We start from the raw sequence: 26721 nt of genomic DNA, 5'->3' as shown, positions 1-26721 counted from the left end.
CGGAGAGAGCAGTTACGGCGGCTCTCAGTCCTGTCCCCAGGGGCTCTGCCTCTCTGAGTCCCAGCACCCGCTGCAAAGCTCGGAGAGAAAGCTGCACTCGCTCTGACCGAAGCCAGACAGTCCCGCTTCTCCCGTTTGAGTCTGGGTCCCTAAAGACTCGCCCGGATCTGGTGCTCAGAGTCTGCGACTCCCTCCCGATTGAAAACAACAACCGCGCCCTCCGCCGCCAGCCCGCTCCGCAACTCCGCACCTCAGAATTTGACTTCAGCACTGCGCCTCCTCTGAGTGTCCGTGTGCGTTTCTCTTTCCTCCTAGTTGTAGGACTTCTACTCAGCCAGCGTTCCTGTGGTTCTGGGTGATGTCCCTTCCGTTTTTTGGTTTCACTTTTGAAGTAGTTGTTCAAAGCAGCAAACTCCGGCGTTAACCTATGCCGCCATCTTGGTTCTCCCCCCCTGTTGCCAACACTAGCTTTTAAAACCAAGTAGATAATGAAATAAGCTGCTCTGACAGTTAAAACAATACACAATATACAGAGCACCGAAGATCAGATTTTGGAATTATCAGAAATAAAAGCCTCATTTAAATATGTGTACTCTCGATCAACTAAAGGACTTGTATGCATGCATATAAGCATAACCAATGGACATAAGACACTGGGTGATAGGGGAGGCTAGGGGACTCTAGGGCGGGGGGATAAAATGGATACATATGTAATACCCTTTGTAATACTTTAAGCAATTAAAAAAAAAATATGTGTACTCTCCTCATTCCTTGCTTATTCTCCATTTCAATTGTCACCTAATACACTGTACTAGAGGCCTGGTGTATGAATTCGTGCACCAGTGGGGTCCCTCAGCCTGGTCTGGGGAATTAGGCCAAAACCGGCTCTCCGACATCCCCAAGGGGTCCCATATTGCAAGAGGGTGCAGGCCAGGCCAAGGGACCCCACCAGTGCATGATCAGTGCTGGGGAGGGACTATAGGAGAGCTCCAGGGTGTGTCTGGTCCATCTTGCTCAGTCCCAATCAGCCAGACCCTAGCAGCAAGCTCACCTACCAGTCAGAGCGTCTTCCCCCAGTCGTCAGTGCATGTCATAGCTAACAGTTGAGTGGCCTTAGCACATCATTAGCATATTACGCTTTGATTAGTTGAATGGACAACTGGGCACTTAGCATATTAGGCTTTTATTATATAGGGTACTTATTTGATTTGTTGCAGTTTTTCCACTGGGATATAGGCTTTATGAGGTGGTGTTTTTTTCAAATATTTTTACTGATTTCAGAGAGGAAGGAAGAGAAAGAGAAACATTAATAATGAGAGAGAATCATCAATCCATACTGGGGATTGAGCCCACAACCCAGGCATATGCCATAATGGAATCAAACCCATGACCTGGTTCATATAGGTTGGCACTTAACCACTGAGCATCACCAGCCAGGCGGGCTGTAGTTTTGTTGTTTCCTATATAATTCCCAACACCTAGATCTGTCTTGCATGTAGTAGGTGCTCAATAAATATTTGTTAAATGAAACACTTAAATAAAACATGGGCAAGAAACATGAGCAAGCAGAGGCTACCAAGATGAACAAGGATTTGAAAAAAACAACTTTTAGGAATGAAAAGTTTAACTGTTGAAATAATGAATAGAAATTAATGAACTGGAAAAGATCCTAAGAAATTACTGTATTTTTTCCATGTATAAGATGCCCCCCACTTTTCCAACCCAAGATTAAGAAATCAATGTTAAACAGTTTGCTGGTTTTCCTTTTAAGGCCTTGTTTTTTGGCATCTTTAAGGAGTTGTTCTTCCTGTTTTCTCCACTGTCTGATTAGACACTCAGTGGACGGTGGTCCAAATTGTCTCTGCAACTCTATTTCCATGCTCTTTTGCATAGCTGATTACATTCAGTTTCAATTTTGCAGATTAAAAAGTTCACTTACCGGTATTTATCTTTTTATTTCTTGACATTTTTTTTTATAAATTAAATCTTCATTGTTCAGATTATTACATTTGTTCCTCTTTTCCCCCCCCATAACTCCCCTCCTCCCAGTTCCCACCCCACCCTCCGCCCTCACTCCCCACCCACTGTCCTCATCCATAGGTGCACGATTTTTGTCCAGTCACTTCCCCCATCTCCCACACCCCTTTCCCCCCCAAGAATAGTCAGTCCATTCCCTTTCTATGTCCCTGATTCTATTATAATCACCAGTTCATTCTGTTCATCACATTACTTAATCACTTGATTCTTAGATTCACTTGTTGATAGATGCATATTTGTTGTTTATAATTTGTATCTTTACCTTTCTCTTCTTCCTCTTCTTAAAGGATACCTTTCAGCATTTCATATAATACTGGTTTGGTGGTGATGAACTCCTTTAGCTTTTCCTTATCTGTGAAGCTCTTTATCTGACCTTCAATTCCGAATGATAGCTTTGCTGGATAAAGTAATCTTGGTTGTAGGTTCTTGGCATTCATCACTTTCAATATTTCTTGCCACTCCCTTTTGGCCTGCAAAGTTTCTGTTGAGAAATCAGCTGACAGTCGTATGGATATTCCCTTGTAGGTAACTGAGTTTCTTTCTCTTGCTGCTTTTAAGATTCTCTCTTTGTCTTTTGCTCTTGGCATTTTAATTATGATGTGTCTTGGTGTGGTCCTCTTTGGATTCCTTTTGTTTGGGGTTCTCTGCGCTTCCTGGGCCTGTAAGTCTATTTCTATCACCAGGTAGGGGAAGTTTTCTGTCATTATTTCTTCAAATAGGTTTTCAATGTCTTGCTCTCTCTCATCTTCTGGCACCCCTATAATTCTGATGTTGGTACACTTGAAGCTGTCCCAGAGGCTCCTTACACTATCTTCGTATTTTCGGATTCTTTTTTCATTTTGCTTTTCCGGTTGGGTGTTTTTTGCTTCTTCACATTTCAAATCTTTGACTTGATTCTTGTACTCCTCTGGTCTGCTGTTGGGAGTCTGTATAATATTCTTTATTTCAGTCAGTGTATGCTTAATTTCTAGTTGGTTATCACTACATCGAGGGTCTCATTAGATTTCTTGAGGAGCTCACTACATTTATCGGCAGTTTCTAGAAAATTATTGAAAGACCTTAAAAGTGTGGTTTTGAGCTCTATATCTTCCATTTCTGACATTTGTGTCCTGTTTCTTTGTCTCTGCATTTTTTTATGTTTTCTTGGTGCACCCCCTAGTGGTCTTTGTGCACGGTCTTGTTGTAGTTAAGCCTTGATTGTTATAGGTAATACTGGGGGTTTTGACTTCCAGGCCAAGTGGCTGTGAGAATCAGCTATGTCTGCAGTGAGAAAACTTCTGTCCTCTAGAGAGGTGCTAATCTAGCCTTTGCCTCTGTGCAGGGCTTGGGCGGGGCGGGTCCCAGGGGATCTACAGGGTGGGCGGAGCGAGCAGTTATGGCTGCTCTCAGTCCCGTCCCCAGAGGCTCTGCCTCTCAGAGTCCTAGCAACCGCTGCAAACTTCGGACAGAAAGCTGCGTTCGAGTTCCGACCGAAGCCAGACAGTCCCTCTTCTCCCGTTTGAGTCTGGGTCCCTAGATACTCGCCCGGAACTGGAGCTCAGAGCCTGAGACTCCCTCCCGATTGAAACAGACAACTGCGCCCTCAGCCGCCAGCCAGCTCCGCATGCACTCCGCACCTTAGTATTTTACTTCAGCACTGCGCCTCCTCTGAGTCTCGGTATGCTATTCTCTTTCTTCCTAGTTGTAGAACTTCCACTCAGCCAGCCTTCCTGTGGTCCTGGATGTTGTCCGTTCCGTCTTTTAGTTGTATTTTTGAAGTGGTTGTTCTAGGCAGCAAACTCCGGCATTAACCTATGCCGCCATCTTGGTTTCTCCTATTTTTTGACATCTTTATGGGCTCAGAATGCTCCAGTCCTTGTTGTATCTGCTCACTCTCCACCTCCATCTCCAATTAGGGCATCATCTGATGTCAGTAACAATAAGGCTTGTTGATTGGAGGAAGCCTGTTTGACAAGGTATGGGCAGCTACGCACCTGCCTGGCTCCCTCCTCAGCTGACTTCCGTGTATAAGATGCCCCTCGATTTTCAGTCTAATGATTTTAGAAAAACATAGCATCTTATACATGGATAAATGCAGTACTTAGAATATGGCATATAAAATCAAATGGAGAATAGGAGGAGCTATAACTGTGGAAGAGATAAAAAGGTCTAATGATACATTTGGAGATTCAGGGAAAAAAGAATATTGAATTATTTTACTTGCTATCATGATAACTAAGAGCACCATGTGGGCATTTATAATAGAAGTAGGTCAGTGATGGCGAACCTTTTGAGCTCGGTGGTGTGTCAGCATTTTGAAAAACCCTAACTTAACTCTGGTGCTGTGTCACATATAGAAATTTTTTGATATTTGCAACCATAGTAAAAGATTTATATTTTTGATATTTATTTTATATATTTAAATGCCACTTAACAAAGAAAAATCAACCAATAAAATGAGTTTGCGTGTCACCTCTGACACGCATGTCATAGGTTCCCCATCACTGAACTAGGTGGTGGTTCTTGCATCTTCCTTAACATGTCTCCTCCCACTTTCCATTGCAGTATAGCCACTAATGAAAGTTACTTCAGTCTACGAAACCCAGAACTTTACCCTGATAATGTATTATTGCCTTTTGTGATGAGGCAAGGTGCTCACCAGTATAAATTTTTAAGGCTGCCTACAAGGACAATTGTAGTACAAGATGTGGAAGTCCCTGGGTGGTTTTGTTTCTTGAACAATGGGAACCAAGGACTGACATCTACACTATGGGTCTCCCCAGGATTTAATGCTTGAGCTAAACTCCCTCTACCAGTCATTTACCACGAGTATTCCAGTGCTTTGATGAGCCATGAGCTCTCCATTTAACTCCACATCATGGAGCCCTTTTTCTATCTCCCTCTCCCTTCCTCTCTGAAATCAATCTCCATAAATAAAAGCCTAGGCGACCGTCCGATCATTTAACCATCTGACCGGTAGCTATGACATGCAATAACACCAGGGGGCAGACGCTCCGACCAGTAGCTATGATATGCACTGACCACCAGGAGGGCAGATGCTCAATGCTGGAGGTGCCATGCTGCAGTGACTTGGCAGCTGCAGTTCTTGGGTGATGCACCCAGAACCAGAGAGGAGGGAGCCTAATACCGGGGTGCATCACCCGAGAACCACCTTCTCACAATCTGAGACCCCTCGGGGGATGTCAGAGAGCTGGTTTCAGCCTGATCGCCACAGGCCAGGCCGAGGGATGCCACCGGTGCATGAATCCATGCACCAGGCCTCTAGTAAAAATATATTTAAAATAAAAGTTCAAAGATAAAATTATTAAGAATGTGAAGTTGGAAACAGCAAAGCGTCAAACCACCTATGGAGTTTTTCTGAGCCCAGTGCCCTATACTATGCCACGAGCCCATGACGCTGGCCCTGCCTGAGGCTGGCCTGAGGCCCTGTGCTTTCCTTTCCCTAGCAGCTCTCATCTAGCAACTGACATCTGTTGATAGGTTTTCATTTCTTTTCTAAACTAGTCTTACCAGTCTCTTTCTGGCTCTATCTTGGTTTCTTTGGTCCATTTAAGTAAAATGAATAGAACAATTCTGCCCCACATTTTTCTCCAGAGGAAATATAATTTACTGTTTGTTTCAACGATAGGAAATAGGGGAGAAGCTGGGAGCCACATTGGCTCTGTGGGCAGGGGACCAGAATGTAGATGGTTGCTGTTGCAGAGATGGGCTCAGAAAGGACTGGGATGTGGCTTTATAGTTATAGGCTTTGGAAAAGGACTGGATAGAAATTAGATGTTTTTAAAGTTGCTTAAAAGCTAATGTGAAAGAAGGATAGAGGTCTAAAGAGTTAATGGTCACCTTGACTAGAAATACTTAAAGAAGTAAAATGTTCATTGAGGCAAAGGGGAGAGTCATTTGGCTTAACTGCATCTTCAAGCTTGGATGAGGTATCATCTAGGACAGTAATTTTTAAAATATATATATTTTTATTGATTTCAGAGAGGAAGGGAGAGGGATAGAGAGATAGAAACATCAATGAGAGAGAATCATTGATTAGCTGCCTCCTGTACGCCCTCTATGGGGAGGGGGGAATCAAGCCCACAACCCAGGCATGTGCCTTTGGCTGGAATCAAACCTGGGACACTTCAGTCCCCAGGTCAACACTCTATCCACTCAGCCAAACCAGCTAGGGCTAGGACAGTAATTTTTTTAAAAAATCGTTATTGTTGAAAGTATTATATATGTCCCCTTTTTTCTCCCATTGACCCCTTACAGCCCGCCCCCAACCCCAGCCACAGGCCTCCACCAGCCTATTCTCTGTGTCCATGGGTTATGAATATATGCATAAAAGTTCTTTGGTTGATCTCTTCCCACCCTAGGACAGTAATTTTTAAACTTAAAAAATGCAATCCACAGTAAGAAATAGACTACATGTATTATATGCCAATCTCACACATATACCTAAAAAAATGTCCCATGAAACAAAATACACTTGTTTGATGTCATCTGAAATTTTCTGTTTTTGTAATGCAGTGTGACTCACTAAATTAATTTCACAACCCAATGAATAATGGATCTCAACCAGCAGTTTGGAACACTCTGATCTAAGGGAAATGAGTCTAGATGACTTTTTATCAAGGACCCACGCTGTCAGAAATACAAGCAAACAGAAAATGCTACATGGTGTCTTTAACCACAGGTCATAGCTCTAACATTATAAAGTTTGTAACTTTGCCTACTTTCATTTATCACCTCTGGGTTTCCCCTGTTTTGATTTATAGAAAATGACCATCATTCTGAAATTGAGAGAGTGGATTTCAAAAAGATTCTTGGTATTTTGTGGTCATTTTCTGATGCAGAGTAAGATTGAAAGCAGACTCATTTCACCTGCTGTTTCTTCTTTTACCCCAGGATGATGTGAAGTGTAAAAAGTTGGGTGATTTCTGTTACATTTTATGTAATGAGTGAAAGAGTGTGTATTTATGTTTAATGCTAAAACTAGTCAATTGTGAGTTGTCAGAAAATCACTGGTTGTGAGAAATGTACAGTACTGCATTGACCATTATTTGTTGTTGTTTTTGTTGTTTTTTAATTTGAGGAAAAATTACCCTTTTTTGCATTCTTTTTTTTTATTAATTAAATCTTTATTGTTCAGATTATTACATTTGTTCCTCTTTTTTCCCCCCATAACTCCCCTCCTCCCAGTTCCCGCCCCACCCTCCTCCCTCACTCCCCATCCACTGTCCTCATCCATAGGTGAACGATTTTTGTCCAGTCTCTTCCCGCATCCCTCTCACCCCTTCCTCCCCTCCCCCCCAAAAAAATAGCCAGTCCACTCCCTTTCTATGTCCCTGATTCTATTATAATCACCAGTTCATTCTGTTCATCAGATTATTCACTTGATTTTCAGATTCACTTGTTGATAGATATGTATTTGTTGTTCATAATTTGTATCTTTACCTTTCTCTTCTTCTTCCTCTTCTTAAAGGATACCTTTCAGCATTTCATATAATACTGGTTTGGTGGTGATGAACTCCTTTAGCTTTTCCTTATCTGTGAAGCTCTTTATCTGACCTTCAATTCCGAATGATAGCTTTGCTGGATAAGGTAATCTTGGTTGTAGGTTCTTGGCATTCATCACTTTCAATATTTCTTGCCACTCCCTTCTGGCCTGCAAAGTTTCTGTTGAGAAATCAGCTGACAGTCGTATGGGTATTCCCTTGTAGGTAACTGAGTTTCTTTCTCTTGCTGCTTTTAAGATTCTCTCTTTGTCTTTTGCTCTTGGCATTTTAATTATGATGTGTCTTGGTGTGGTCCTGTTTGGATTCCTTTTGTTTGGGGTTCTCTGCGCTTCCTGGACTTGTAAGTCTATTTCTTTTACCAGGTAGGGGAAGTTTTCTGTCATTATTTCTTCAAATAGGTTTTCAATATCTTGCTCTCTCTCATCTTCTGGCACCCCTATAATTCTGATGTTGGTACACTTGAAGCTGTCCCAGAGGCTCCTTACACTATCTTCGTATTTTTAGATTCTTTTTTCATTTTGCTTTTCTGGTTGGGTGTTTTTTGCTTCTTCGTATTTCAAATCGTTGACTTGATTCTTGCAATCCTCTATTCTGCTGTTGGGAGTCTGTATAATATTCTTTATTTCAGTCAGTGTATGCTTAATTTCTAGTTGGTCCTTTATCACAACATCAAGATTTCTTGTAGATCCTATTAAGTTTATCGGCAGTTTCTAGAAAATTCTTGAAAACCTTAAAAGTGTGGTTTTGAACTCTATATCCAGTAGTTTGCTTTCCTCCATTTCTATCATTTGTGTCCTTTTTCTTTGTCTCCGCATTTTTTATGCTTTCCTGTGTTGATAAAGTGGTTTTCTCTGCTGAGTGTCCTCTAGGGCCCAGTGGTTCAGACTCCCCAATTACCTGAGGAGGACACTCTTGGTGCACCCCCTTGTGGTCTTTGTGCACAGTCTTGTTGTAGTTAAGCCTTGATTGTTGTAGTTATCACAGGGAGGAATTGACCTCCAGGCCAATTGGCTGTGAGAATCAGCTGTGTCTGCAATGGGAGAACTTCTGTGCTGGAGACAGCCCTCTGAGGCAAGACTTGCTTCAATGGGGCTTTGGTGCTCACTGAGTCTGCCCTGAGTGTGTCCTTTATGGTTCCACGGAGCTGCAAACTGGATGGTCCCCCTCTGACCTCTGGGTTTCCTGGCTCCTGGATCTCTAGGGAGGTGCTAATCTAGCCTTTGCCTGAGGCTATCTAGCAAAAGCCTCCCTGCAGGGCTTGGGCGGGGCGGGGCTAGCAGTTATGGCTGCTCTCAGTCCAGCCCTCAGAGGCTCTGCTTCTCAGTGTCCCAGTAATCGTTGCAAGCCCCTCGGAGAGAAAGCTGCCCTCGAGTTCCAACTGATGCCAGACAGTCCTGCTTCTCTTGTATGAGTCTGGGTCCCTAGAGACTCTCCCGGAACTGGAGCTCAGAGCCTGAGATTCCCTCCCGATCGAAAACGACAACCGCGCCCTCAGCCGCCAGCCCGCTCCGCATGCACCTCCGCACCTTAGTATTTTACTTCCGCACTGCGCCTCCTCTGAGTCTAGGTATGCTTTTCTCTTTCCTTCTAGTTGTAGAATTTCCACTCAGCCAGCCTTCCTGTGGTTCTGGATGATGTCCGTTCTGTTTTTTAGTTGTATTTTTGAAGTGGTTGTTCAAGGCAGCAAACTCCGGTGTTTACCTATGCCACCATCTTGGTTTCTCCAAAATTACTTTTTAAATTGCTAAAATTTTGTATTACAAAAGGTTTGGTTTATCTTTCTGAAAGACTGGGAGTCCAAGCTTAATAATCCCAGTTCTGAGTAAGCATTCTGCATTGTTTCCCTCAGATCTCGGAATAAAACTGGCTGCAACACTATTTGTAACTCTCAGAGGTCAAAACCCTTTGTGAGGGGCGCTCCAAAATAATAATTTATTTGTGCGTTAAAATGTTATCTTCAAGTAGCCCAAAGAGAATCACTTATAATTTCATTGGCCAGGTGTGCAAAACATTGCATTACTTAGGCCCCTGTGTGAACCTGTGCCATGCAATGGTCCCAAATGCTGGTCTGTGGAAAAAGGATCATTTAGGGAGCATAAGACAGATCTCTGAGTCCCAACCTGATTCAGAGATCTAAGCTCAGTTTTGTTTTGTCTTTTTAAGTTTGTCCAGATAATTCCAAAAGACAGATTAAGTTTATCGTAGCCCAGCACAACTTTCCACAGTCATTTGAAACTTTCTCACTGTGGTTAACTAGTACCTCTCAAACTCATGTTCAAGGGCACTGGTGGGAATGGTGGGGAATTGTTAATAGTTCTGTTTGTCGGATCACCTCAGTGTCTGGGATTTAGCATTGTTTCCATCCCAGGTCCCACATCTGGGCCTGATTCAGCTTCCTGCCAGGGCTCCTTTCTATGGCTTTGCTCTCCAGTCTTCTAGGCCACAACCAAGACCAGGATATACAAGAAAGGGAGCTGCAAACAGACTCTTCGAGGTCCCACATAGACTGAGGTCTCCCTTCTTCCTGGCCAGGACCCCTCACTGCCTGATGCGCTGTCTCTTTCCTTCTGGTGGCCTTGCCAGTCTTGGGACTAGCTCCTGCCAGGCTGCCTCTGGGGCCAGCCTTCCAGGTAGTCAGGCTGCTTTCTGTATGCCCATCTTAGGGCTCCATTAAATGTTTGTCTCTGGAGGTCGGAGCCGCTGCTGCCGTCGCCATGACCCGCGGTAACCAGCGCGAGCTCGCACGCCAGAAGAATATGAAGAAGCAGAGCGACTCGGTGAAGGGAAAGCGCCGAGATGACGGGCTTTCTGCTGCCGCCCGCAAGCAGAGGGACTCGGAGATCATGCAGCAGAAGCAGAAAAAGGCAAACGAGAAGAAGGAGGAACCCAAGTAGCTTTGTGGCTTCGTGTCCAACCCTCTTGCCCTTCGCCTGTGTGCCTGGAGCCAGTCCCACCACGCTCGCGTTTCCTCCTGTAGTGCTCACAGGTCCCAGCACCGATGGCATTCCCTTTGCCCCGAGTCTGCAGCGGGCCCCTTTTGTGCTTCCTTCCCCTCAGGTAGCCTCTCTCCCCCTGGGCCACTCCTGGGGGTGAGAGGGTTACCACTTCCCAGTGTTTTTTTATTCCTGTGGGGCTCACCCCAAAGTATTAAAAGTAGCTTTGTAATTCCAAAAAAAAAAAAAAAAAAAAATGTTTGTCTCTGGAAAGGGTTTCCACCTTTGTGAGTTACTGCCTATCTTCCACTTCCCTTACAGCGGTTCTCAACCTGTGGGTCGCGACCCCTTTAGCGGTCGAAAGACCCTTTCACAGGGGTCGCCTAAGACCATCCTGCATATCAGATATTTACATTACGATTCATAACAGTAGCAACATTACAGTTATGAAGTAGCAACGAAAATAATTTTATGGTTGGGTCACAACATGAGGAACTGTATTTAAAGGGCCAGAAGGTTGAGAACCACTGCAATATGTCTGGTTGAACCTGCTCATTTTAGCACCTCACGGAAATGAATGCACTGTTGTGGTTTCCTACACCAGAAAATCAGTGCCAGGCTAAGGGCTTTGGGAGCCTTTCCTTAGTTTTTGAATCTCACTGTTTAACACACTAGTTCATAGTAGGCATTCAGTGAAATGTTGAATGAGCAAAAAATTAGCTAAGAAATCTTTGCTTAAATGAATTTCTGATGAATTTCAGGCAGTATAGATTGTGCACATGTATTCACAGAGGTGAACACCACAAGGCCTACTCCCTATGTAGAGCTGTCCGCGGAAAACAAAGGGAAGATGTGTACCTTATTGGCCTTTAGCCTTAGCCCTAGCACACACAGCTTAGCCCTTATATTTTCTTTAGCACTGTTTTCCACATTTGAACATGTACTAGAATCACCAGGAGGGCTCGTTAAATCACACATTGCTCTGCCCCATTCCAGAGTGTCTGATTCTGTAGGTTTGGGGTGGGGCCAGAGAATTTGCATTTTAACAAGTTCATAGGTCCCTTGGTGCTGTTGGCCCAGGGACCACACTTTGAGAACCACTGAAGTTTTAATAGTAGTAGCTATACTTAAGTACTGTTTTACTCCCTACCATGTACCAGTACTGTGCTAAGCTCCTTATATAAGTTATTTTATTTATTATCCAACAACCCCAGGAAGTACCAGTTATCCCATTTTACAGATGAGGAATCTGAGGACTAAAGGGTTTTTTTGTTTGTTTGTTTTTGAGGACCAAAGTTTTAAAATAACTTGTCTAGTGTCCTAAGGGACAGGGCTGAGGTTTGAACTAATTTCTAACTTCAGGGTCCATATCTATAACCATAATAATATCCAACACAGTTTATGTGTCTTAAGTAAATACCTGACAACATGCAGTCCAGTAACTCCTGAGATGAATGCCCAATCGTATCTACCCCCTGACAACCATCAAATGCCAGCTCTGACAGCAAGGAGCCTGAACATCCTTATTCCTTGCTTTATCTCGGGAGCCTAGAAAACAGCTCACACAGGGGTATAATAAATAAATAATTGTTGGAAAGTAATGCATATTTAAAGTATCTAACTTAGGCAAACAAAAAACAAAACCTTTGTGAATGAAGTAGGAGCATGTTCACATATACAGACTGAGTGTTCAGATTCTTAAGTTGGGGTGGTGGCTATTTATTCTCCTCTAGCTCAACACCTGTGAACTAGCAAAGCTCCTGTATACATGAGATTATACATCTAGGCCAGTGTTGCTCAAAGTGTGGTTTCTGTACCAGCAGCATCAGCATCACCTGGGAACTTGTTTATGGCTGCCAGACTTAGCAAATAAAATATAAGATGCCAACTTAAATTTGAATTTCAGATAAAACAATGAAATGCTTGGGAATACTTATAATTAAAAATGATTCACCATTTATTTGAAATTCAAGATCTATGGGGCATTATGTATTTTATTTGACAACCCCTAACTTCTTAGAATTAAAATTCTTGGTCCTGATGTACTGAATCAGAAACTCAGGTGAGGGCCAGCCAACAGTGTTTTAGCATGTCCTACTAAGCAGGGCTTAGTCCAACCTGGCCAGCTGTTTTTGGAACATAAAGTTTTTGGAACAGAGCCATACCCACTTCTTCACTTATTCTTTTATTTATGTACTTACTAAGTTTACTGTCCTCTTGGAGCTTATATTTTTGTTATGGGGTTGTGTTAATCATATCTTCATCTGTAAGTGACAAATCCAGCTAAAACTGGCTTAACCAGTAAAGGAATACATATATTCTCTTGCATAACCAGAAGTATGGAGGTAGAGTATGCTCCATGTCTGGTTGGTTCCACAGTTCTTGGTGTTACAAGGGCATGACAGGACAGAGACCTCATGGCCTAAAAAGCCTAAACTATTTACTCTCTGGTCTTTTGCAGGAAACATTTGCTTGACCTTGACCTAAAGAGAGCTTCCTCTGATGATCTAATTGCAGTTTCTTTTCTTTTTTCTATTAATTGCAGTTTCAACCTCTCCCAGGAACATGATCTTTAAAAAAATCATTATTGTTGAAAGTATTACATATGTCCCCTTCCCCCCCACTCCCACAGTAATTTCTTCTAGCCTGCCCCCACCCCAGGCCTTCACCACCCTATTGTCTGTGTCCATGTGTTACAGACAAACCGGAGAAGAACCAAGCATTGCTAGAGAGATGGAGTTACATTTATTACGCGCACAGGCCCAGAGGAAAATGTCTCTCAAATTCTGGGTGAAATCGCATAGGAAGTTTCCTGTATTTATACTATCTTACCCTCTTTGTCTCCCAAATATGGGGGTTTTCCGGTTCCCTTTGCAAGTTCTTAAAGGGTCCTATGTGCTGGCACTTTGAGACCTCGACCAAAGGCTTGGCCTGACACCAGCACAGATAACTTCGTCTGGGGAAGGTTTAATGGCCTCTCTGAAATGGTAGTAGTCTTATTTTCCCTATTATTTAAGCCAGCAAGCATTTACAGAAGCCATACTATCAGGGTTAAAATTTCAACCAGCAGTTTTTATATAAGACTAGAGGCCCGGTGCACAAAATTCATGCACGTGGGGGAGGGGTGTCCCTCAGCCCGGCCTGCACCCTTTCCAATCTGAGACTCCTCGGTGGATGTCCGACTGCCAATTTAGGCCCATCCCTCTCATAACCCGGGACCGCTGGCTCCTAACCGCTCACCTGCCTGCCTGCCTGATTGTCCCTAACCACTGTGCTAGCCTGCCTGATGCCCCTAACTGCTCCCCTGCCTGCCTGATTGCCCCTAACTGGCTCTGCCTGCCTGCTTGATCGCCCCTAATCACTTCTGCCTGACTGCCTGATCACCCTAACTGCTCTCCCCTGTTGGCCTGGTCCCCTTAACTGCTCTCCCCTGCCAGCCTGATCCCACTAACTGCTCTCCCCTACTGGCCTAATCACCCATAACCGCCTCTGTCTCAGCTCTGTCACCATGGCTTTGTGTGGAAGGATGTCTGGAAGGTCGTCCAGAAGATGTTCAGTCTAATTAGCATATTACTTTTTTATTAGTATAGACTAGAGGCCCGGTGCACAAAAATTTGTGCACTCGGGGGGGAGGGGGGTCCCTCAGCCCGGCCTGTGCCCTCTCGCAGTCTGGGACCCCTTGGGAGATAACGACCTGCTGGCTTAGGCCTGCTCCCAGGTGGCAGAGGGCAGGCCCAATCCCTAGGTGCAGCCCCTGGTTGGGCTCAGAGCAGGGCCGATTGGGGAGTTCGGGCACCTTCCCCTGTCATGCACAGAGCAGGGCAGATTGGGAGGTTGCGATGCCACCCTCAGTCACGCTCAGGGTAGGGCCGATTGGGGGGTTGGGGCACCGTCCCCTGTCACACTCAAGGCAGGGTCGATGGGGAGGTTGCGGCGCCACCTCCTGTCACGCACAGAGTAGGGCCCATCAGGGGGGTTGGGGCTCCGTATCCTGTCACGCACAGAACAGGGTCAGTCAGGGGGTTGGGGAGCTCCCCCCTGTCATCCACAGAGCAGGGCCGATCAGGGGGTTGAGAAGCTCCCCCCTGTCACTCATAGAGTAGGGCAGATAGGGGAGTTGGGGCACCACCCCCTGTCACACTCAGGGCAGGGCAGATCAGGGGGTTGGGGCTCCGCCACTGTCACACACAGAGCAGGGCCCGTGGGGTGGGGTGGGGGGGTTGGGGGCGCCGCACCCTGTCACACACAGATCTGCAGGGCAATCAGGGGGTTGGGGAGCTCCCCTCTAACAGGCACAGAGCAGGGCTGATCAGGGGATTGGGGCACCTTCCCCTGTCACAAACAGAGCAGGGCAGATAGGGAGGTTGTGGCCCTGCCCCGTCACACACAGAGCCGCAGGTCCATCAGGGGGTTTGGGCGCTGCCCCGACACACTGATCCCAGTGCCAGAAGGCCTCTCGGCTCCGCTGATCCCGGTGCTGGGAGGCATATTACCCTTTTACTATATAGGATAGAGGCCTGGTGCATGGGTGGGGGCTGGCTGGTTTGCCCTGAAGGGTGTCCTGGATCAGGGTGGGGGTCCCCACTGGGGTGCCTGGCCAGCCTGGGTGAAGGGATGATGGCTGTTTGCAGCTGGCCACACATCCTTCAGGGTGGGGTCCCCACTGGGGTGCCTGGCCAGTCTGGGTGAGGGGCTGAGGGCTGTTTTAAGGCCGACTGAAGCTCCCAACTGCTCGTTTTTTTCTTTTCTTTTTTTTAATTCTGGGCCAGGTTTAGCTCTGGCTCCAGCTCTGAGGCCTCTGCTGCTAAAAGAAGGTATCTGGTTTGTTTGCGTTCTATAATCAAAACAATGTATAACTCCAGCTCTGAGATCCCAGCTCGCTGAAAGCAGGTTTCTGGGGTTTTGTTTAGCTTCTATATTTGTTACAATGTTTCTTAAACTGCAAGCTCAGAGGCCTGCAAGGCAGGCGGGGGAATGTTGGAGTCCTCCGTCACTGAAGCAAGCAAGCCTCATGTTAGTTTCAAGCTGCCTGGCTGCCAGCCGCCATCTTGGCTGGTAGTTAATTTGCATATCTCACTGATTAGCCAATGGGAAGGGTAGCGGTCGTTCGCCACTTACCATGTTTCTCTTTTATTAGATAGGATGGATGCTTCACATGGGTTATGCATACATGCATACAAGTTCTTTGGTTGATCTCGTCTCACCCACCTACTCTCCCCCATCTTCCCTCTGAGATTCCTCAGTCTGTTCTATTCTTCTACTCGGGTAGAATGAATCTTGATGGCAATTGGCACTTGATGCCGGTTGTTTGGGCTATTGTTTTTTATTTCCTTAGAACCTTTTCTGAAAATGGGTATAGAAAAAAAATATATTTTACTATAAAACTCCCATTAATTAAGCACTGCCAGGTTCTATTTTAAGTGTTTTGTGAATGTATTAATTTACTTAATCCTCACAGCAACCCCAGGAGAGGCAAATTATCCTATATAATAAAAGGCTAATATGCAAATTGTCCCCTCCACCGTGAGTTCGACTAGGGAGAGGCTGATTCCACCTGTAAAAAGTTGTCAATTAGTACAAAATAGCTGGTTAAAAATTAGCACTGAGCTATGGTGTAGCAGAAAGAACCCCGATTTGGATCAGGACTTGGATTCAGACTCCAATAGTTAGTGCTGTGTCAAGATTTGGGGCTGGTCACTCTGGGCAATTTCCTCGCTTACAAAAGGGAGATGATAACGCCTACCTCACCGGGTTTTTGTCAGGACCTCGAAAAGGAATGACTGTAAAAGCGCACCGTGAGAAACAGCTTCCGGCCTTGAAGTCCCAAATTTGGATCCGCACCATCAATCCCAACAGGTAAAAACTCCTAGAACCCTTCCCGGAAGCCCACGCAGAGCCCTCTGGGACTTGTAGTCTCGCACTGGCTCTGCTCGCCTTTCTCTCGTAATTGGGGCGGGTGGGTGTACGCCCCGGAAGTACTTGTCTCCCGCGGGGCAGAAGGCGTGCCCGCCGCTGGCATAGCCGCTATGTAGCGGCGGGGCCGGTATCCTCCTGGTTGTTGTGGAAGGTGCTTGGGCTCCACTGCCGTCGCAGCCCCTGGACGTCTAAGTCGCCAGCCTGGGCCCCTGTGGCTGAGCAGAGCCGCCGCCGCCATGTTTGGCTGCTTGGTGGCGGGGAGGCTGGTGAGGATGGGGCCGCGTGGGATCCGGCAGGGGGCAGGATGCCGGGGCGAAGCGCTGGAAAGGGGAGGTGCTCGGGGTGGAGGGCTGCGGGGAAAACCCCTCCTGTCCACTCTCTGGCTGAGGGTGGGGAGGGGAGACGCGGACGCTTGGGCGTTCGTTCTGTTTTGCCCGGGATCTGTTCCTAGTCGGAGTGGCCACGCTGCCATTTATGGAATGTGCGTTACGTGCCGGGGAACGCACGCCTTTTGTCCATTCCTGTCATGTTAGCCTTCTGTCTAGCGCGGATGTGGCAGCTCAGACTCACCAACCCTCGCAGCGTGCGAGATGGTTGCCGGCCTCCGGTCCTTTTTGCAGCTGGGGAGCTGAAGCTCCGTCTAGATCACTCGCCTAAACTCGCGGAGGGCGTGCGATGTACATGTGGCCTTTGAATCTAGCCCGTGGCGTCCTGCTCATCAAAGATGAGGGTGCTCGGAGCTGGTGGATCTGCTGGTTCCTTTTGGAAGGCGTCTAATAAAAATATGCCGGAGCGAATTGTAAGTTGGCTGATAGAAACGCCTGAAATTGAAGAGTGAGTCAAATCCGAGATGACTCTGGAAAGATCTGAGCAGCTAGTTTCCTTATCGGTCAGAAGAGATAACAACTTCCCTTGCGGGAACGTAAGAATGAAAGACCAGCACCTGGAATTGTTCAGGAATATAGTCTGGAAGGTGTGCGTTGCTTGCCTCCTTAGAAAACACCTAGAGGTTCCTTTCAGACCTAACTCCTTTCACTTGGAGTTCTTTTTCTTACTTTTTTTCCCTCCCTCCCCGATTTGTTCCATGTTGCATGCAGTCCTTTAGTTGGATGTTAATGTATTGTATTATGTACACATCCTAAGGAATCACAAAGATAAATTGGAGATGACCGGCCTGAGAAAGTTTTTTTGTCCATCTCTTGAGTGGCTGGGAGGCCTCTTCTGGTGCTGGTGATAATCGGTAATGCCGGTGAGATAACTCTGGATTGCCCTGGCTCTTGATAGGAAAATTGAAAGGTCCAGCCTGGGATGAGTGTTGGACTCGGATGAAAAGTGTCATCAATGAGTGACTTTGAGAAAAAAAAAAAAAAAGAGTGTTTTCTTTCTTTTTTCTGTTAGTGACTTGTTTTTATATTTTTCCATTGATTTTTAGAGAGAGTGGAAAGAAGAGGGAGAGACAGGGAGAAACATTGATGTGAGAGAGGCACATGGATTGGTTGTCTCCCAAACGCGCATCAGCCGGGGTTGGGGATCAAGTCTGCAACCCAGGTACATGCCCTAGGCCGGAATGGAACCCAGGACCCTTCAGTCCGTGGGCTGGCACTCTATCCACTGAGCCAAACCAGCTAGGGCTCTTTCTTTTTCTTTCTTTCTTTTAATCCTCACCGAGGATATTTTTCCACTGATTTTTAGGGATAATGGAAGAATTAGGGAAAGACAGAGAGAAACATCGATGTGAAAAAAAACACACACATTGATTGGTTTCCTCCTGCAAGAGGCCTGACCAGGGCAGGGCCCAAAGAGGAGCCTGCAACCAAGATACATGCCCTTGACTGGAATTGAACCGGGATCCTTTGGTCTGCAGGCTGACACTTTATCCGCTGAGCCAAACCTGCTAAGGCTCTTTCTTAAAAAAAAAAAAAAAAAAAAAAATATATATATATATATATATATATATATATATATATATATATATATGTATATATATATAAAGATTCAGATTTTGTGGTTTGTTGAATAGGAAGGCAATAGCAATTATAAAGAAAACCAAAAACCTTACAGAGGGTAAACTTTTTAGCCATTTGACTGGAGTTTGCTCAAAATGGATACTACTTTTTGCTAATGGATGTGGTATAGGAAATTATAGTAATTTTCTGAAAATTTTGTAAAGCTATGGCTGGGTGGCCCAGTTCCTTGGAGGGTTGTCCCATACAACAAAAGGTTGCGGGTTTGATTCCCGGTCAGGGCATATACCTAGGTTGCAGGTTTGAATCCCCGGTTGGGTGTGTGGAGAAGGCAACCCATCGATGTTTCCCTCTCACATTTAATTCTGTCTGACTGTTTGTCTCTCCCTTCTTCTCTCTCTAAAATTAATAAAAAATACAAACATGCCCTTGAGTGAGGATTAAAAAATAAATAAATACAAAATTTTGTAAAATGAATATTCTTTGTGAAAGATTTCTGAGACTTCAAAATAAGATCTCATTCTATAAATTCATGTTCAGTTCTAGAACAGTAGATTAGATTTTCAAATGAGTCGAGAAAACTTTTTAAAGTTTCCACCTAGCACATTCAAGGTAGAATTTTTACATTTTATTTACAGTCTGTTCTCATTATTTGTAGTAATTGTGTTCTATAACGTCTCTGTGAATACTGAACTGGTAAGTATCGAATTATTGCCCTTAGGGGAAATGCAGGGTTAGGTTCCTGTAAGGATCTGATCACAATTTTATCCATTTGTTTATGTGTGTTTCTGTTTAAAGACATCTTATTTAATATGTATTGATTCATTAACATTGGACTCAGCCAGTAGCACTGTAACTCACGTCAGAATGAAATTATGTAATACCTATTTTCTCAGTAAGGCACCTAACAGCCTTCTTGGGTTTAGGAACACTATTTCAGCTTGGCCGTTTTAAGCAGGCAAATCACTGTAGTCCTGGCTGGGTAGCTTAGTTGGTTAGTGTCCTTCCAGTATGCCAAGGTTGTGGGTTAGATCTCTAGTCAGGGAGCATACAGGAATCAACCAATGGATGCATAAGTAAATGGAACAACAAATTGAGATTTCTCTCCCACATCAAATAATTAAAAATATATATATATATTTTATTGATTTTTTACAGAGAGAAAGGGAGAGGGATAGAGAGTTAGAAACATTGATGAGAGAGAGCTGCCTCCTGCACACCCCTTACTGGGAATGTGCCGGCAACCAAGGTACATGCCCTTGACCGGAATCGAACCTGGGACCCTTCAGTCTGCAGGCCGACGCTCTATCCACTGAGCCAAACCGGTTAGGGCATCAAATAATTTTTAAAAAAATAAAATAATAAACAGTCAAGCCACCAACAAAATATAAACATGGCACTAAATAAACTATGAAAAGGACAGTTGTTTACAGTATGAGAGCTGAAACCAGAAGGCACAAGGATCTGACAGAAACTGTAGTTTTGTTCTGCAGCTTGGAACGTTTTGCTGCTTTGAAAGTGCAAGAAATAATGATTTGGGGGTTATAAATATATTTTAGTGAGTAGGCAAATTAGCAAGTATGGAATCTGCAAATAATGAGGAGTGACTAAATACTTCCCGAATTGCTTGCCCATTTTAATTACCTGAAGTTCTCTTAAAAATTTTACTTATTTAATATTTTAGTGAGAGAGGAAGGGAGAGAAATATTGATTTGTTCTACTTATTTATATATTTATTAGTTGATCTTTGCATGTGCCCTGACCATGGATTGAACCGGCAACCTTAGCATAGCCAGTCGATGCTCTAACCAACTGAGCTACCAAGCCAGGGCTAATTACCTGAGGTTCTTTACCTTCAACGAGAAGATCAAGGTTTGGTGGTATGTTTTGAATAACCTTTCATTTTTATAACACTCTGAAGCGATAGTGATTTACTTTTGTAAGTAAAATCCTTCCAGGGTCTTCTGAAATTATATTTTTAAAAGATTACATTAATGAAATCATTTTAAGATTAAGTATTTTTGAATTCTCTTTTTCAAAATATTTCTAAGTTTGCAATTACAGTTAACATACAGTATTATATTAGTTTAAGGTGACACCATATATTGTTATTACTATATTATTGACTACTAAAGGCCTGGTGAACGACATTCTTGCACTTGGGCGGGGGGAGTCCCTCAGCCCGGCCTGAGCCCTCTCGCAGTCTGGGACCCCTTGGGGGATGTCTGCCTGCTGTGGAGGTGGGAGAGGCTCCCACCACCGCCACTGCACTTGCCAGCCATAAGCCCGGCTTCTGGCTGAGCGGCCCTCCCCCTGTGGGAGCGCACTGACCACCAGGGGGCAGCTCCTGCGTTGAGCGTCTGCCCCCTGATGGTCAGTGCACATCATAGCGACCGGTTGTTCTGCTGTTTGGTCGACTTGCATATTAGCCTTTTATTATATAGGATATTCCCTTTGCTATATTTTGCACCCCATATTTTACTAGGATTCACTATTTTTTTTGAATTGTTTGTTGTTGTTGTTTTTTTTTAATATATATTTTATTGATTTTTTACAGAGAGGAAGAGAGAGAGATAGAGAGTTAGAAACATCGATGAGAGAGAAACATCGATCAGCTGCCTCCTGCACATCCCCCACTGGGGAAGTGCCCACAACCCAGGTACATGCCCTTGACCGGAATCGAACCCGGGACCTTTCAGTCCGCAGGCCGATGTTCTATCCACTGAGCCAAACCGGTTCCGGCAGGATTCACTATTAATATTAGCATTCTATCTAATATAGTTGGTAATTCCATAATTAGAGTCAGATTAACCCAATGTTATACTTGGTATAATGTCTATAATTGACTGTACTTGATAATAGCTTATAGCAATACTATAAGGCAGCGATTTTCAATTGGTGTGCCACAAGAATTTTGAAAACATACAATACCTGACTATTTAGTCAGAGGCACTGACCTCTCTTCCCTTAGGTTGCCAAATAAAAAAAATGACAATAGCCGTCCGGTGTGAATGAATCAAAATTCTATTTTATTTTTGTCAGCTTGGCAAAAAATATATTTTGGGGTGCCTCAGAATCTTAGTAATTAGTTTATGTGTGCCATATGACAAAGATTGAAAATCGCTGCTATGAGAATTATAAAAACTCATCAAACTATTGAGTTAAGATGAGTTTCTTATTTTCTAGGTGCAAACAGCTGCACAGCAAGTGGCTGAAGATAAATTCGTTTTTGACTTGCCTGACTATGAAAATATCAACCATGTTGTGGTTTTCATGCTGGGAACAATCCCATTTCCTGAGGGGATGGGAGGATCTGTCTATTTTTCCTATCCTGATTCCAGTGGAATGCCAGTGTGGCAACTCTTAGGATTTGTCACGAATGGAAAACCAAGTGCCATCTTCAAAATTTCAGGTCTTAAATCTGGTAAGAGTAATATATTGAAATAGTTTCATAATTAAACTGTGTTCTTAAATAGCATAACATAGAATGTGGCTTTTAAAACATTTCATTATATTTTTCTGGTTGCTAACGTAATACATAACTTTTTAAAACAAAATTAGATGATCCTCAAACATTCGAAAAATAGTAACTGAAAGACTTTAATTCCTCACACTCCCATCCTCTGCCCCTGGAGAAACCACTCATTGTTGTTCTCTTTGTATGGTATATGCCATTGTAAAGGGATTTTCCTGAATCCGTGGGTGTTTTAATAAATAATGAGCAGAATCTTGTCATAATTTGTAATATGCATATCTTTGTTTTAAATGAACAGATAAACCAAGTAGACTCATACAGTAAATAAAACGAGAGTCATTTTTTCTTTTATGAAGATGTTTGATCTCTTAGATTTGATTACCCCTTCAGTGTTCTTTTGGTTGTATTGGCATTGCAGATTTTAGACTTTAGGGGGACATAATCCTTGCTTTGATTCTATTTAGTTATGTTGTGAAGAAATGTGAGAGTAAACCTAGATATCATTTACTCCCATTGAGTCTCCAGTTTCCTTGAATCTAGATGAAAATAGACATGGTAAATTATTGGAATATAAATATACCAGAGAAAACATAAAGACTATACGATGGGATTTTTTTTTAAAAAGGCAGCAAACAAATAATTATATTGCTCCTTATGAGTAATGGGTCTAAAACATTGTAACATAGGGAACCAAAAAAGAAAAAAAGCTGCCATTAGTATATTAATCTTAAAACTTAGAGTAAGGCAAAAGCATTATCAAGGATTAAGAGATTTATTCACTAGGAATGAGATAATTTACTAGGAAGATTTAAATATTTCTGGGAAACGGTAAATGTCATAAATTTGTGTGTATATATAATATAACTTCAAATATATAAAGAAAAATATTGACATGATAAATGGACAGCCTTAATATTTTAATATACCTCTTGATAATTAACATATCAAGTAGATTATTAGTAAAGAAGGAAGATTTGAATAAAAGACTTAACAGACTTGAGCTAATGGATATTTATAGAACTCTGCAACTGATAATTAGGTCACACAGATCAAGCAAAAGTAGGTTTATAGTTGTTTGTATGGAAGATAACACAATAATTAATAATATAAAAATAAACACTGTTTCATGTACTCACAACTATAAACCTACTTTGTATACATTTTTTTCACCCTGTATACATTTTTAAGTTCACAGAACATTTATGAAATATCACCACATATCAAGTTACAAAGCACACTGCAGCAAATGGCAGACAGTCATTTATACAACCCACAATGCAATGTTATTACAAATCAAAAGATAAAACATTATCATGTTTAGAAATTTAAAAATATTTAAAAATAATTCATGAGTTGTAGAAGAAATGATCATGGAAAATAAACTTTTACAGAAACCAAAACAAACCAAAAACCCCATCACAAATCAAACCTTTTGATTGCAGGTAAGATAGTACTAAAGAGATTGACTCATAGGCTTAAATATACTGTGTATGTATATATATAAAAAGAGAGATTGAAATTAATGAACTAAGTATTTAACTTAAGCAACTCAAAGAAAGTAGAAAATAATAATGCTAAGAATAGAAATTAATGACAAAGTAAAGAAACAACAGAGGGCTTAATTTTAAAAAAATTCGATTCTTTGAAGAGACTTATGATGAGCCACTGAAAAGATAGTATTGAGGAAAAAGAAGGCACAAATAATGTAATTAAAAATGTGAAAATGGCGACATGACTATAAGTATAGTAGAGAGGAATGTTTACGAGCAATTTTGTGCCAATAAATTTGAGAATGACAAAGGAGCATGAAATTGGCTATTTTCTAGAAGAATATACCAAAAACTGACTAAACAATAAATTTAAAAATCCTGAATAGATATAATACCAATAAAGAAGTTAAAACCAGTGTTTAAAAATATAATTCTCCCTTCCACAGGCATCTATCAGGCCCAGACAGTTTTATAAAGTTCAACTAAACCTTTATGAAACAAATTGTTCTTATCTATAATAATAAAAGCATAATATGCTAGTTAGACTGGACATCTTTCCAGACAAAGCTGGGGCTGCGAGCGGCCCAGGTCCCAGGTGCCTGCTGGCAGCTGGAGGGAAGCCCTGTCCCAGGTGCCAGAGGGAAGCTGGTGCTGGCAGCCAAGGAAAAGAAGGCCTTCCCTTGCACGAATTTCATGCATCGGGTCTCTAGTCTTCTATAAACTGTCAGAAAATAGGAAAAGAGGCAGTTACCTAGTTATATTTTGAAGCTAATTAACCTTTATATCAAAAAGGCTAAGGACAGCCAGCTAGTGTGGTTCAGTGGTTTGAGCATGAAACTATGAACCAGGAGCTCAAGGTTCTATTCCTGGTCAGGGCACATACCCAGGTTGCAGGCTCCATCCCAGTAGGGGGCATGCAGGAGGCAGCCCATCAATAATTCTTTCTCATCTCAACCTCTGAGCCACACCAGCGGGGCATGTTGTTCCTTTTTATTGTTGGGTAGTTCCATTATTGGATATACCACAACTTGTTTATCCTTTTATCTGTTGATGGACATTTAGATTGTTTCCAGTTTGGGCTTATAAAATAAAGCTGCTAGAAACACTTGTGTTCATCTTTGTATGGACATGCTTCCATTTCTTTTGAGTAAATACCGAGGAGTGCACTGGTTGGATCATATGGTACTTGTATGTATAACTTTTCAAGAAACTGCCAGAGTATTTTGCAACATTGTTATTCCATTTTACATTTCAACCAGCAATTTATGAAAATTCTAGTTCCTCCACATTCTTTTCAACACTTGGTATGGTTAGTTTTAGGCATTTTACTACGTGTATAGTGGTCTCCCGTTGTGTTTTATAAATTTGCATTTCCCTAATGACTAATGATGTTAAGCTTTTTCCCCATGTGCTTATTTGCTATCTATATATCTTCCTTGGTGAAGTGTTTGTTCAAATCTTTTGCCTGCTTTTTTAAATTGGGTTGTCTTCTTACTCAGTTTTGAGAGAAAAAATATATATTCTTGATTCAAGTTATAAATTTATAAGATATGTGATTTTAAAATATTTTTTTCCTGCCCTAACCGGTTTGGCTCAGTGGATAGAGCATTGGCCTGCGGACTGAAAGGTCCCAGGTTCGATTCCGGTCAAGGGCATGTACCTTGGTTGCGGGCACATCTCCAGTAGGGGTTGTGCAGGAGGCAGCTGATCGATGTTTCTCTCTCATCAATGTTTCTAACTCTCTATCCCTCTCTCTTCCTCTCTGTAAAAAATCAATAATATATATAGTTTAAAAAACCCAAAAAAACAAACTAACAGATATTCCTGGCCTCCATCCCAAATCCACTATATCTGATACTCCAGGGGAGGGCCCAGGAATCATCTTTAAAAGAAAAAAAAAAAAAATATATATATATATATATATTTTTTTTTTCCTGGTCTTTGGCTTATCTTTTAACAGTGTCTTTTTTAGAGCTGAAGTCTAGTTTTGATCAAGTCCATTCTTAAATTTATTCTTTTCTGGATTGTGCTTTTGGTGTAAGCAATTTTTGCCTAATGCAAGGTTAGAAAGGTTTTCTCCTAGACGCTTTTCAGTTTTGGATTTTACATTTATATCTGAGATCCAATTTGAATTTTTAGTGCAAGGTATGGATTGAAGTTCAATTTTATTTTGTTATTTTTCAAGTGGATATCAAACTGTTCCAATATCATTTGTTGAAAAGATGAAGTTACAACATTTTTCTACATCCATCATAAGCATGTTCACTTGACATTCTGTTGGGAACTCTTAAACTGCTCCATTTTAATGTAGAATATGAACATATGCAAATGAATATATGAGAATTTACTGTAAGCATACACAAATGAATATATGAGTATTCATGTATTGGTTTACAAAGGAAAGAAAGAAATGGAAATAGATGCTATAGTGTTTTGTTTTTTTTGAACAATAAATCACTAGTTGAAAACATTCTAGTAGATTAGATGGATATTGGTATATATAGTAATAAGCAATACAGGAAGCAGAGCAACTAATTTGGGGGAAGAGAGATATGTTTTTGCTTTTGGTTGGAGGGTCCTGTGGAACACAATAGCAGTGCCTTAAATATTAAGTGGTTGATTCGTTTGTGTAGCAATAGGCTAGTAGTCAGCTGTTAACCTTTTGCATAGTTGGAAAGTGTAGTTCTATTTGGCACCCAGACTCATATGCACTGATTAAGGTTAATATTGGCCACTAGCCAGTAGACCAGGACCCATTGGTTGTTTTTGGAGATACACTAATTAAATTGTCAATTTAATTGTCCCTACCTCACTCTCTGTTCTTTGCTCCAGCTCTGCCAACATTTTGAGTTGGGAAAGGGATACAACATCTCTTTTTTATTTATGATCATCACTATATTCCCTGTAGGAGATACTTTGGTAGTTGTGAAAAGTGCTTTCTCCTATACTTTTTGCAATGTCTTTGTCTTTTCCCTTTTTTCTTGTGACACCGAAAAGATTAGGGGTTAGGGTTGGGTGCATTCTGGGATCATAAGAATATTTATTCAATCTGGAAAAAGTTCAGCATTCATCCAATCTGGAAAAAATTGAGCAGTAAAAAATGAGTTAATCAAATTGCTCTAACCAAAACTTTAACAATAATACTTAGTGAGATAATGTTTTCTGTTGTGGCATTAGATAAAACAGTCCAAACTCTAATCCCAGAGTAATACTTGATTCAGTACAGGATAATAGATTTATTTCCATTATGATAATTACTATTTCTTGTATTCTCTTGCCTTTTAAAAAATAAATTATTTCTCATCATTTCCATTATAATATGGGTACTGATAGTTTTATCTATGAAAACAAAACAATTTCAGTGTAGTATTTGTAATGGATAAATCACATGCTTTATTTAAG

General features: G+C 42.4%; 2 protein-coding genes across 3 annotated transcripts in view; both read left to right on the top strand.

Annotated features, from left to right (window-relative positions):
* Positions 1-10235: 10235 nt before the first annotated feature.
* Positions 10236-10599, top strand: LOC132240705 (small EDRK-rich factor 2). Its single transcript, XM_059708207.1, has one exon. It carries the CDS (start codon positions 10256-10258, stop codon positions 10433-10435), a length of 180 nt encoding a protein of 59 aa, XP_059564190.1. The 5' UTR covers positions 10236-10255; the 3' UTR covers positions 10436-10599.
* Positions 10600-16450: 5851 nt separating this feature from the next.
* The window catches only part of HIKESHI (heat shock protein nuclear import factor hikeshi), a 29469-nt gene continuing 19198 nt past the window's right edge, over positions 16451-26721 (top strand). Inside the window, exons 1-3 of one of the 2 annotated variants that reach the window (XM_059708205.1) lie at positions 16451-16656; positions 17011-17189; positions 21541-21778. In XM_059708205.1, the coding sequence (XP_059564188.1) occupies positions 17115-17189; positions 21541-21778 (313 nt within the window). In that variant the 5' untranslated portion in view covers positions 16451-16656; positions 17011-17114. The remainder of the gene's footprint in view (positions 16657-17010; positions 17190-21540; positions 21779-26721) is intronic. The other variant, XM_059708206.1, reaches the window with a different exon arrangement.

The sequence above is a fragment of the Myotis daubentonii genome, chromosome 9 (assembly GCF_963259705.1).
Source record: "Myotis daubentonii chromosome 9, mMyoDau2.1, whole genome shotgun sequence".
Classification (NCBI taxonomy): domain Eukaryota; kingdom Metazoa; phylum Chordata; class Mammalia; order Chiroptera; family Vespertilionidae; genus Myotis; species Myotis daubentonii.
This window is presented reverse-complemented; position numbering and strand designations above follow the sequence as displayed.